The sequence below is a fragment of the Salmo salar genome, chromosome 02 (assembly GCF_965601325.2).
Source record: "Salmo salar chromosome 02, fSalSal1, whole genome shotgun sequence".
In the NCBI taxonomy this organism is placed as follows: domain Eukaryota; kingdom Metazoa; phylum Chordata; class Actinopteri; order Salmoniformes; family Salmonidae; genus Salmo; species Salmo salar.
Window position 1 is genome coordinate 90354995 of NC_138292.1, and position 14246 is coordinate 90369240.

The 14246-nt window shown below is 40.8% G+C and overlaps 1 protein-coding gene across 1 annotated transcript; it reads left to right on the plus strand.

Annotated features, from left to right (window-relative positions):
* Window positions 1-735: 735 nt before the first annotated feature.
* On the plus strand, window positions 736-11255 carry LOC145864052 (uncharacterized). Its single transcript, XM_082969092.1, has 2 exons — window positions 736-1308; window positions 8146-11255. The coding sequence occupies exons 1-2, from the start codon at window positions 978-980 to the stop codon at window positions 8403-8405; spliced, it is 591 nt and encodes a 196-aa protein (XP_082825218.1). The 5' UTR covers window positions 736-977; the 3' UTR covers window positions 8406-11255.
* The last annotated feature ends 2991 nt before the right edge of the window (window positions 11256-14246 follow it).

Here is a 14246-nt window from a genome sequence, read left to right on the forward strand (position 1 = left end):
ACTGTGTATCTGCAGGTGTCCTTCTGGTCAAAACCACTGATACAGGTGCCCCTCCACCCTCTGGTGGGATGGATCATGTCTACAGAGAAACCTAGATTCAAATACTTAGATGTGTGTGTATTGGGTATATGTTGTGAAATTGTTAGATATTACTTGTTAGATATTACTGCACTGTCGGAGCTAGATACACAAGCATTTCACTGCACCCGCAATAACATTTGCTAAACATGTGTATGTGACCAATAAAATGTGATTTTGATTTGAAATAAACGTCCTATTTATCAAAGATGCTTTTGACTGGGGTCAAAATTACTCCAAAGGATTTTAATTTGTAAAAAGTCCATATTGATACAGAAACACTAAACCATGATTTAGATTTATTAAGAACAAGTTGATTGACAAAGTCATGAAAAATTGGAAGAATTGAATGAACCACATTATGGCTATGATAAAAGACATGCCTCTGGGGTTAAAATGATCCATGTCAGAAGTATGGTTCAATGCAAATGTGTAGTGGGTGTAAAGTTTGTTTTAAATTCTCACTCATTAAACACGAATCAATCAACACATGCTTCTCTTTGAACGACTTAATATAATATTACACTTTTATGAAATAAATGAAAAATAAACGTTTGGTTCCTCCACTGCGTTGCCCACTCCAGTCAGCAGATGGGATGTGCGTCTTTTAGGTTCAGGCGATGCTGCCAGTGTGACGTATAATCTAGTGGACGGGACGCTCCTTCAACAACAACAGCTAGTCAGACACCTCGGTAGCTTTCTAGCAAACATAGCTACAACATCCATGCTCTTTACACTGTTTTGGTGTATACTAGTCGCTGTGTATTAAACACACTTCTGTTTTATGTACTTGTTGGCCCATTTAATTATACATTTACGTTGTTTGTCAGCTAGCTGGTTTGCTAAGTTAGCTTAGAACTCGGCTAGTCGCTAATGCTAGCTAGCTAACATCCCCGACCATGAGTTCACTAAGCTACTCTCCTCCTGATAAAGAAGAGGAGGTCTGCTGGACGGAGAAAGAAACTCTTGTGAAAGATGAGGAGGAAGAGAAAGATGTTACAATACAAAAACAAGTAGAGGGTGAGGCTGTTCCCGTGAAAGAAGAAGAGAAAGACGTTACAGTGAAAGAAGAGGAAGACGCCTTCAGAGTGAAAGAGGAGGAGGATGTTACAGTAAAAGAAGAGGAGGAAGAGAAAGAGGAGGATGCAGTTTTTGGAGTGAAAGAGGAGGAGGGGGAGATGACTGTCACATTGGAGGAAGAAGAGGAGGTTGGAGATCTGTTTAACACCAGTAAGTACCGTCTCTGCAGTCGTTGAACCAATATGCAGTAAAGGGGTTCTACACTTTGTTGTTCTGTAGGAATGGCTGAAACTACACTGTAACGTGTAGAACATCAAGAGTGGACCATCAACAAAACGTTAACAATTGATCAAATGTATCCAATGACAATGCCTGAAATACTGTAGTCCTCAATATCTCCTATTAGATTAACCCAATATGTTCTCTTAAAGGGGCAATCAGCAGTTGTTACATCCATTTTGGGACTTATACATTAATGATATGTACCCATTGTTATTTTAAGAATTCGCTTATAAATGCCTCATGAGCTTAGTTCAACTGTCGTACCCCATCAGAACCCAAAATATAAGCTTTTTGTTTTACTCCAATGTTTGTCAGTAAATATAAACAAACACTGTATATCCTCAAAACATGGTTAAAACTAGAATGTTGATATCTGTCACGTCCTGACCCTGGTAAGAGGTCATTTTCCCTTTATGGTCAGGGCGTGACAGGTGGTAGTTTTGGGTGGTTTTCTGTTCTATGTGGGGTTTTTCTAGATTTCTATTTCTATGTTTTGGCCGGGTATAGTTTCCAATCAGAGGCAGCTGTCTATCATATTGTCTCTGATTAGAAGCCATACTTAGGCAGCCTGTTTTTCAGGTAGTTGTTTTCCGTTTTGTATAGTGTCCTGATGGAACAGTCGTAGACTGTTTTCTCTGCTACCGCACGGCAAGTAAGGGACCAAAAGCCTCCTCAACAGCTTCTACCCCCAAGCCATAAGACTGCTGAACAATTCATAAAATCACCACCAGACAATTTACATTGACCCCACCCCCCCTCCCTTTTGTGCACTGCTGCCGCTCGCTAGTTGTTTGTTACCTATGCATAGCCACTACGCCCCCACCTTAATGTACAGATTACCTCAACTAGCCTGTACCCCTGCACACTGACTCGGTACCGGTGCCCCCTGTATATAGCCTCGTTATTGTTATTCTCATTGTGTTACTTTTTATTATTACTTTTTATTTTAGTCTACTTGGTAAATATTTTCTTCTTGAACTGCACTGTTGGTTAAGGGCTTGTAAGTAAAGCATTTCACGGTAAAGTCTAAGTTGGTGTCTTGACGGATTTGTAAAAAACGGTTTATCATAACACTATATATTTTTTTTATGTTGCTGACACCCCTCCCCAGAGGTGTCTCATTATTGGGATTCATTGCTGATTCCTACCTGTAGCTCTCTATGAGGTGTCTAGTGATACAGGTTAAGGGCCCTGTTGGAGATTGGTGGTTGGTAGCGGAGTCGAGGGAACAAGCAGGGTTGGACACGGCCATGTTATTATCCCACACACAGTCTCTGTGGTTCATATGAACCCCATTCCTGGGAATTAGATTTGATTACAAATCTCCCCTGTCTGTTACCACAGAAGGGTTCTGTCTGTCCCATTCCCAGCTAGGGTACGAGGCGCTTTGTCACCAGTACCTATGACTGGTTGATAGGGGAAACCTCCATGCTTATTATAGAAAAAGTAATTAGGGGGAAACTATTTAGATAACTGAAATAAAATAACAAACCTGTTTGAAAACTATTCCAAAACTATCTTTGACTCCAAAACTAAAATAGCCTGAAATAATAACCAGCCTGAATTATGTTCAGTTTGAATAATTTATATCTTAACTTTGGGCAAAAATAGAATTGGGTTTTAAATATTTTTTACGTGGTTTTAAAGCTTCTGAACCTGGTGGCTGGTAAATGCTGCCATAGGATGGCAATGTTTCAAATAGACCTAGCTTGTGTATCACTATCACTAGCTATCACCAGAAATATTTTAAGAAATTAGGATATTGGAAACTCCTTTCGATTTGTATTAACAGCTTAAAGAAAAGAACATTGGCATGAATTACCCTCCGTGAACAAGAAGCACAACATTACAAATATTTTCAGAGATGTGAGATAATTAACTTGTTCTCTGTAATATTGTATAGCTTTGCAATCGTGACTTTCCGTACTTTCAAGGAAAATAGGCATGTTTCTCGACTCATACCCTGACTTTAAAAAGGGATTTTCGTGAGAATTAGCTTAGGAACTGCGTGTCACAGCATGACAATGTGAACGCGATTAGTTGACAGTCTCTTGGACGGGCGTTATATACGCGTTCACATTTTCTGGAATAGTTTTTATTTGAAAACATTTTTGTTTACTTGCCTGCCTATTGTATTTGGAATGCACTCTAATGTTCATCTCTGAAAATCACTTAGATAATTCCTTTGATACAGCAGTAGCAATACAGGAATATAACAACTACAGAAAAGACAGGAATGCTTATGGGGGAGGTGTTGCTGTATACAGTGCATTCGGAAAGTATTCAGACCCATTGACTTTTTCCACATTTTGTTACGTTAAAGCCTTATTCTAAAATGGATTAAAATCTTTTTTTCCCCCTTTCATTTAGCTAGTTTATTTGGCACACCTGCATTTGGGGAGTTTCTCCCATCCTTCTCTGCAGATCCTCTCAAGCTCTGTCAGGTTGGATGGGGAACATCACTGCACAGCTATTTTCAGGTCTCTCCAGAGATGTTAGATAGGGCTTAAGTCCGGGCTCTGGCTGGGCCACTCAAGGACATTCAGAGACTTCTACTGAAGCCACTCCTGTGTTGTCTTAGCTGTGTGCTTAAGGTCGTTGTCCTGTTGGACGATGAACCTTCGCCCCAGTCTGAGGTCCTGAGCACTCTGGAGCAGGTCTTTCATCAAGGATCTCTCTGCACTTTCCTCTGTTAATATTTCCCAGGATCCTGACTAGTCTCCCAGTCCCTGCTGCTGAAAAACATCCCCACAGTATGATGCTGCCACCACCATGCTTCACCGTAGGGATGGTGCCAGGTTTCCTCCAGACGTGATGCTTGGCATTCAGGTCAAAGAGTTCAATCTTGGTTTCATCAAGCCAGAGAATCTTGTTTCTCATGGTCAGTGTCCTTTGGGTTCCTTTTGGCAAACTCCAAGCAGGCTGTCATTGGAGCTCTGTCAGAGTGACCATCAGGTTTTTGGTCACCTCCCTGACCAAGGCCCTTTTCCCCCATTCGCACAGTTTGGCCTGGTGACCAGCTCTAGGAAGAGTATTCCATTTAAAAATGATGGAGGTCACTGTGTTCTTTGGGACCTTCAATGCTACAGACTTTTTTTGGTACCCTTCCCCAGATATGTGCCTCGACACAATCCTGTCTTGGAGCTCTACGGACAGTTCCTTCGACCTCATGGCTTGGTTTTTGCTCTGACACGCACTGTCAACTGTGGGACCATATATAGACAGGTGTGTGTGTGTGCCTTCCAAATCATATCCAATCAATTTAATTTACCATAGGTGGACTTCGAACAAGTTGTATATACATCTCAAGGATGATTAATGGAAACAAGATGCACCTGAAAGCAAATTCGAGTCTCATAGCAAGGTCTGAATACTTAAATAAATAAGGGATTTCTGTTTTTTACCTGTTTTCACTTTGTCATTATGGGCTATTGATGACACCCCTCTGAAACAAGATAGCTTAACCATCAGAAAAAGCTTTTCCTTACTCTTCTCCTGCTGCTGGCCTTCGTAAATTCTGACGTTATGCTCCTATAGTTTCTGTTAATAGGCTACACCAGCAGTCGTTAACCTGTTTAGGAAAGGGGGCAGTATTTTCACGGCCGGATAAAAAACGTACCCGATTTAATCTTTTTATTACTCCTGCCCAGAAACTAGAATATGCATATAATTGATTTGGATAGAAAACACCCTAAAGGTTCTAAAACTGTTTGAATGGTGTCTGTGAGTATAACAGAACTCATATGGCAGGCCAAAACCTGAGAAGATTCTATACAGGAAGTGACCATCTCTGACCATTTCTTGGCCTTCTATAGCCTCTTTATCGAAAACAGAGGATCTCTGCTGTAACGTGACATTTTCTAAGGCTCCCATAGGCTCTCAGAGGGCGCCAGAACGGGGAATGATGACTCTGCAGTCCCTGGCTGAAAAACAGTAGCGCATTTGGATAGTGGTCGATCTGAGAACAATGAAACGGGGGCGCGCGTGGATGTGAAGAGTCCATTTTACATTTTCAGTCTTTGAACGGTCGGAATATTATCGCTATTTTACGAGAAAAATCGCATAAAAATTGATTTTAAACAGCGTTTGACATGCTTCGAAGTACGGTAATGGAATATTTTGACATTTTTTGTCACAATATGCGCCGGCGTGTCACCCTTCGGATAGTGTCTTGAACGCAAGAACAAAACGCAGCTATTTGGATATAACTATGGATTATTTGGAACAAAAACAACATTGGGTGTTGAAGTAGAAGTTCTGGGAGTGCATTCTGACGAAGAACAGCAAAGGTAATCCAATTTTTCTTATAGTAAATCTGAGTTTGGTGAGTGCCAAACTTGGTGGGTGTCAAAATAGTTAGCCATGATGGCCGGGCTATCTACTCAGAATATTGCAAAATGTGCTTTCACCGAAAAGCTATTTTAAAATTGGACACCGCGATTGCATAAAGGAGTTCTGTATCTATAATTCTTAAAATAATTGTTATGTTTTTTGTGAACGTTTATCGTGAGTAATTTAGTAAATTCACCGGAAGTTTTCGATGGGTATGCTAGTTCTGAACGTCACATGCTAATGTAAAAAGCTGTTTTTTGATATAAATATGAACTTGATTGAACAAAACATGCATGTATTGTATAACATAATGTCCTAGGAGTGTCATCTGATGAAGATCATCAAAGGTTAGTGCTGCATTTAGCTGTGGTTTTGGTTTATGTGACATTATATGCTAGCTTGAAAAATGGGTGTGTGATTATTTCTGGCTGGGTACTCTCCTGACATAATCTAATGTTTTGCTTTTGTTGTAAAGCCTTTTTGAAATCGGACAATGTGGTTAGATAAAGGAGAGTCTTGTCTTTAAAATGGTGTAAAATAGTCATATGTTTGAAAAATTGACGTTTTTGGATTTTTGAGGTGTTTGTAATTCGCGCCACGCTCTATCATTGGATATTGGTGAGGCGTTCCACTAGCGGAACATCTAGATGTAAGAGGTTAAAGTCCCCGGCTACTAGGAACACTTCCTCTGGGTGAGCGTTTTCCTGTTTGTTTATGGCGGAATACAGCTCATTCAATGCGGTCTTAGTGCCAGCCTCAGTCTGTGGTGGTATGTAAACAGCTACGAAAATACAGAATAACTTTCTAGGTAGATAGTGTGGTCTACAGCTTATCATGAGATACTCTACCTCAGGCGAGCAATAGCTCGAGACTTCCTTAGATATCGTGCACCAGCTGTTATTTACAAAATACATAGTCCACCGCCCCTTGTCTTACCAGACGCCGCTGTTCTATCCTGCCGGTACAGTGTATAACCAGCCAGCTGTATTTTGATAATGTCGTCGTTTAGCCACGACTTCGTGAAGCATAAGATATTACAGTTTTGAATGTTCCGTTGGTAATTTAGTCTTCCGCGTAGGTCATCGATTTTATTTTCCAAAGATTGCACGTTTGCTAGCAGAATGGAAGGAAGTGGGGGTTTATTCGATCGCCTACGAATTCTCAGAAGGCAGCCTGCTCTTTGGCCCCTATTTCTCCGCCTTCTCTAAACGACATTGACGGGGATCTTGGCCTGTTCCCGGGAAAGCAGTATATTGTTCACGTCGGGCTCGTCAGACTCATTAAAGGAAAAAAAGGATTCTGCCAGTCCGTGGTGAGTAATCGCAGTTCAGATGTCCAGAAGTTATTTTCAGTCATAAGAGACGGTAGCGACAACATTATGTACAAAATAAGTACAAAAATTAAGTTCCAAACAATGCAAAGAAACGATAAAAAAAAACACAATTGGTTGGGAATACGTAAAACGCCAGCCTTGCTCTCTGGCGCCATCTTAAAGACAGTTATGCCATGCTCCACGTTCGATCCAACATCCCTAAACAAATTCATGTTTATAATGTGTTATTGTCTGCTTGATTTACAGTAGGGTCTCGTTAGTCTGTTTGGACACAGAGATACTTAGCTCATAATGTGTAGAGAACTGTTCCTTGATGGATAGGCTATTGTACAACACACAGAGCTATTTTCCTTTATTCAGGACATTTAGAATGACAACACATTACAGAGTAGCCTAGTGGGATGTCATGACAAAGACATTTTAGTTTCCATGTTTCACCAAAAATATTACATGATTTATAGTCCTAGGTCTATCTTGTTGTTAGGTGAAGTTATGGGTCCTACAGTAGTTTTGTTATTGTTAGGCAAAGTTATGGGTCAATATACAAAGTAGGAGGTTCAGGAGGAAATTCAAACGAGCCTTATAATTATAATCCAAAGTTGTAATATTCAGAACACATTGTGTAAAAACTAAAACCTTCGTCCATAACTATCGGTTTCCTCATTACCAGATATACTACATCCATAACTATCGGTTTCCTCATTAGCAGATATACTACATCCATAACTAGCGGTTTCCTCATTAGCAGGGAGGAGTTTCTGCAACCAAATTGTGTGTGCTTTGCCCTCGTGCTGCAATTTTAGCAAACACAGAAAGTGGCCTATATTGGAGACCAAAAGTCGTCTGGCACATTGCTTAGGGTTTCAACAACTTTAATAATTTATTTCTAGCCTACAATCATCGGTTTTACTACTAATGTGAAAACAAGACTAAATATGACTATTCTTGCTCATTTTAAGACAATTGTCAAATAAATGTAACATTCATTACAGACGTCAATTGTTGTACAACATCATGGCTACGCTGTTGGCATCACCTTTTACAGTGGATTCTGCTGTTGTAGGCCTTTAACCATCTGTCTGACTTTGCCGTTCACACAGGAGAGAGGCGGGACAGTCGTGGATCCTCTGGGGAGCCTCAACAACCTCATGATGCTGAAGAGGCAGAGAAGAGTCTCTCCAGATCAGAACACCTCAATAAACACCTGCAGCGATCCACAGGGAAGAGAACTCACTGCTGCTCTGACTGTGGGAAGAGATTCAACTCATCAGGCATTAAAATTCACCAGAGAGTCCACACAGGAGAGAAATCTTATAGCTGTGTTCAATGTGGGAAGAGTTTTGGTCAATCTGAGCTCTGACAGTGCACCAGAGAACACACACAGGAGAGAAATCTTATATCTGTGATGTTGTGGGAAGAGTTTTGTTTGATCTGCCCAGCTGACATTACACCAGAGAACACACACGGGAGAGAAACCTTATAGCTGTGATCAATGTGGGAAGAGATTTGCTACATCTAGCAATCTGACTCTACACCAGAGAACACACACAGGAGAAAAACCTTTTAGCTGTGTTCAATGTGGGAAGAGTTTTGGTCAATCTAGCAGTCTGACTGTACACAAGAGAACACACACAGGAGAGAAACCTCTTAGTTGTGACCAGAGATAATCTGATTAAAGATCTCTGATCAAATATCAGAAAATACATGGAATTGTTTCATGATATTAATGTCACAATGTGGAATGTTTTAACATTGTAGTTGGAGTATTTTAATGTCACAATGTAGAACCCTAAACGTTTGTCCCCTGTTCTATTGATTTCAACATGATATGGATATTAGCCTCAGGGGGAAAATCCAGGCTCTGAATTGAAAGAGAACTATTTATGTGATTTAACAAAAAGTGACTAACAAAAAAAGAGTTGTGTTACACTTACCACGTTGGTGACCCACTGGAATCACAATGTAACACTTCAAAATGTAGCTAGCAGTTTTTTACAAATTGTCCTCAAACCAGGGATGTACACATTATTCCCAGATTCCGTGTGGTTTTTGAGCTGTTAGTTTTAACAGGACGTGCAACCTCATCTCCCTTCTGTCACGCAAATGATTTTAGCGATGAGTTATGACATAAGTGTTGTGTTTCTTTGTTTAGCGATCCCTACATTTAAATGCATCACTCCAAAATGTAGCTGACTGTCTTCTGCAGGTTGTCCTCTAACCAGTGAGGTAAAATACATCTCCCATTTTCCATGTGCTTTGTTTAGTTGTGTTAGTTTCAACAGCACGTACATCCTGATTTCCCCCCTAATCGATATCAGTGATTTATTGCTACTTGTCAAAACAACAGCGTTTTTGGTGCTTGTGCAGTTTACAAGGTGCTTGTTTAAAAAAATACAAGTAATATGATTATTGTGGCAGATGTTTGTGTATATAGCACATTTTATGTTTAGGTGTTCAATTTATCCCAAACTGTTTCTGCATATTGGTTATTGATTTGGACACTTTAAAACTGTGTTTTGACGTTAGGGCTATTTCATATTTACATTTCATGTAACATTTAGTAATGATATTTATTTATGCAACCAACTGACAATTTTTTTGTACAATTATATTGACATTGTTGCCCCGCTTTTAGAATATCAGGGTTAATTCTCACATGTGCCAAACCAAATGTACTAGAGCATGACATTGGGGACTGGGCCCCGATCCAACAACATGCCTATCTAGTGAACCCTGAAAAGTGAGAGAAGCTCCGCAGTGAGGTGGAAAGTAACTACAGATATTGCAGGAGTTTCCTCTTGAAATCAGACATGTCCGTGTTAAGGACAACTTGGTTTCTGATTGTCTCAAAGGTGGGTAGTCAAATGGTTTTGCGTTTAGCCAGTGAGTTACCATGGATCACTATTTTGACTGCATGGTTTTCCGTATTGGAAATGAGTTTTGTTTGGGCTCGTTCCAAGGGGACGAGAGTTCTAGAAGCTAGTGAGTTTTAGGAAGATATAAAAAAATATATATTGTTTTTAATTGTTGACAGCCAGTAGACACCATGTTTATATTGGTGAAGCATTGTAGTTGATTATAATGTGAAATGGAAGTTGTTTTCTGTTGGTGGTAAGCATTCTCTTAAGGTGTTAGTCTTATTGGTTTTTCCATCTTATGTTTTGAGGTTGGACTTTAGCACGTGTAGCTCGTTAGCACGTGTAGCTCGTTAGCACGTGTAGCTCGTTAGCACGTGTAGCTCGTGTAGCTCGTTAGCACGTGTAGCTCGTTAGCACGTGTAGCTCGTTAGCACGTGTAGCTCGTTAGCACGTAGGACGCACTGATTGGTGTCACCTCGTTAGTCTGTATGTGTTACACCTGTGCTGGCTTGTCCATCTCGTTAGTGGGAAGGTGTTTCACCTGAGCTGGTCCAGGTTCTATTTTAAGAGTGTCTGGCCCAGTACTCCAGTTGTCTTGATAGATGTGGAGAGTCAACACCTTTAGTTGCTCCACCTTTTTGGTTTGCCTACTGTCTTTAAGATTGTTGTGGGTTTTTATTTTGTTTGCCTCTTGGGCAGATTTGGTGGGTCTCATGGTGGGTGACTTTTAGGTCCCAGTTGTTGTTACTAGTCAACTTTCAGTGGACACTGTGAGCAAAACTGCATGATTATGTTATAATACTTTTATTGCATCAAATGGTTGTTTTATTAACAGAATAGAGGGTTCTTAGAACTACTGTGTCTGTGTTCTACTGAGGATGGGCCTCTGGGAGAAAACACTGACAGGAGATTTACAATGTCTTTTTGGTGATAAAACCTAAAGAGACTGCATTCCAGAACATGAGTTAATGTTTCTGTTCTATATGGTACCAGGGAGAGATGACCCCAGGGCCAGACCCCTGGTCTCTACACAGAGTACTGTTTTTACAGCAGATACTGTCTGCTGAGAATTATAACTATCTTTCATACAAATCTTAACCTTGTGATCCATTCTATATATCTGTTGTTGGTCATGTAGGTTAAAAGGGGTGTATCTTGGCTGTAAAATACCTTTGTACTTTTGTCTCGGGGCTCTCAACGAATCATCTGGGGGTGATTCATCTCAACGAATCATCTGGGGGTGATTCGTCGACCAGCCATCATTATCGTAGAGCACTCAATCGATTCACTTTGTATGTGTGTGTTGTATTGACCTGCTCCCTTATTAATAACTGAATAAAGATTTAGTTTAAGAATAACTGACTTGTGTGATAATTTCTTTAATATCAAATGAGAAACTTAACCACCACATTTGGCGATGGGGATGTGAATCTTCACTTGGTGACCGCTCCTGGGTAAATGGTGCACGAGGGATCCCTCAAACTTGGGATCTCAGCGAGACCACACTTCGGGAATGGAGCAGATGGACACACCTTTGATCTGAGAGGCAGCGAGCCGAGTGGATACCACATCTCAAATGTAGTTTAAAAAAAAAGGTGAGCGGAAACACGGAAAGTGGAGTTTTTAGAAAAGCCTAGTAGGCTCTGCGTGTGTATTCCTGTGTGAGGGGGGCACCTTGGAGGTGTAAACAGGGCCGAGTCAGTGGAGGGTGATCTGAGAGTCAGTCGACTCCGACACCTATCATTGGTCGGTTGCGGGCGACCTAGAGCCATCCTGACACTGAATTGATCACAGTGGGGGTTGGTCTGTAGGGGTGAGGGGCCAGGGTGACTGTAGGTTCTGTGTGAAACACGGTACCTGGTTAAACTCTATTGGAAGAAGGACCTCATTCTGAAAAGTGTCTGTGTGACCCTCAGAAGTGGGGAATTCCAATGATTTTTTTATGTGCGGGCCAGGTATGCCCTGGGTTTGGTCATTTAGCGGTAAATATCTAGAATCTTTGTGAACTAGATGACAACTAGAATCTGTGTGAACTAGTTTTGGCCATGTAACGTTATACATCCGGAATCTGTGCAAACTGTGTTTACTAGTTATGACCATTTATGATATAGTATAAGCTAGTAAGGTGCACCTGTAATTGTTTTAAACCTGTACCCCATTTTAGAAGTATTGAAAGATGTAAATGTATGAGTTGCATTATCCTAGGAACTAACCATGAGATAGAAATTAGAAAATACTCCTGCAGGTTAAAATATTGTTGAAAAACTGTTACGGATACAGGTATACTGTGCATGTATTTTCTTTCCTTCTGCCCTATTCACAGGTGCAACCAATCAGAAGACACCTGCTCCTTTTCTCTTACCCAATCACATCCCCTTTTCCTTGGTTTAAAAGTATCCCAATCAGTTCTCTCTTTTGTTTTTGCAACTACATGTCACTTTGTCCGTTATCCTGTGAGTTTTGTTTTGGTGTTTGACTGTTTGTTTGTTGGTGGGAAAAGGGGTACCAAGACAAGTCGCCCATGGGCATACACTACCCTTGGGTAAATATTATACATACATACACTACCCCTGGGGTAAATACAGTCTAAGAACACTAGATAGAACTGGGTGGACCACCCACTGTATTTTATTGGTTACTGAGCTAGCTGTTGTTGAAGCAGGTAGACTAGCTTAGGGGTGTTTTTGAATACTTATTTCTTTCCTTGGGTCCAGCTCAGCCCCTTTTCCCGCCCCCCTTTAAAAATAAACCTGATGTGTTTGACAGTAAATTTAAGTTGTCTGTGGTTTTTGTTCTCACTGTTCCTTTTCACTGTTATAATTTGCGTGAGATATGTTACGGGTCTCGTTTCCATCCCCCCTAGACTGCAGGGCAAAAAGGATTTGTAACAACAACTAATTAATTAGTTATGTTTGGGAATAGCATTGTATGACTGTGATATGAGAGTTGTGTGACTGCGATATGGGAGTTGTGTCTTAATCTGAAGTTTGGATAGAAACATAGAGATCTGTAGTTCCTCTCAGAGATCTGGACTGTCAAAATAGCAGGATGATGTCCTCACCCCAGCCTCGCCTCTCTACCTCTGATAGTCCTTGGATTATCTTGTCTATATCCATTCCATGGACTTGATTCATTTCTGAGAAGATAATTTGCACACATTTGAATGCTAATAGATTTCAGTTTGTATTGACTGCTATGTAGGTTAAATGTACACTTCAAATGCAGCTGTCCTAAAACATATCTGTACCTTCTTCTTGATCCCAATTGCATTGTGTCCATGTTCTGTCCTATAAAAATTTAGCAAAGGAAGAGAGAATGTGTCAAAGAATAGTCTTACAAGCATTAATATATATTAAATAAATATTGAAAGATAAATGGCATCGACATACAATGTAAAATAGAAGAACATATTGGAGAAAGCACTAGCCAATACAGTACTGCCATACAGTAACAGTACTGTCATACAGGCCTAACATCACATTTCAAGATATCATTGTACACAAATTGTTCAATATTTTATCAGGCTGACTTGAAAGATTATACGCAACATTTTGCTCCGTGGCAAAACTGTGTTTGGATTCTGAAGGGCATTAATACAAAAGAGATAGTCTAGACACTGTATTAATACCAAATCAAATATATTTATATAGTCCTTCTTACATCAGCTGATATCTCAAAGTGCTGTACAGAAACCCAGCCTAAAACCCCAAACAGCAAGCAATGCAGGTGTAGAAGCACGGTGGCTAGGGAAAAACTCCCTAGAAAGGCCAAAACCTAGGAAGAAACCTAGAGAGGAACCAGGCTATGAGGGGTGGCCAGTCCTCTTCTGGCTGTGCCAGGTAGAGATTATAACAGCACATGGCCAAGATGTTCAAATGTTCATAAATGACCAGCATGGTCAAATAATAATAATCATAGTAGTTGTCGAGGGTGCAACAAGTTAGCAACTCAAGAGTAAGTGACAGTTGGCTTATTCATAGCCGATCTTTGAGAGTATCTCTACTGCTCCTGCTGTCTCTAGAGAGTTGAAAACAGCAGGTCTGGGACAGGTAGCACGTCCGGTGAACAGGTCAGGGTTCCAGCAAGTCTGGGACAGCAGGTCTGGGACAGGTAGCATGTCCGGTGAACAGGTCAGGGTTCCATAGCCGCAGGCAGAACAGTTGAAACTGGAGCAGCAGCACGGCCAGGTGGACTGGGGACAGCAAGGAGTCATCATGCCAGGTAGTCCTGAGGCATGGTCCTGAGGCATGGTCCTGAGGCATGGTCCTAGGGCTCAGGTCCTCCGAGAGAGAGAAAGAAAGAAAGAAAGAGAGAATTAGAGAGAGCATATGTAAATTCACACA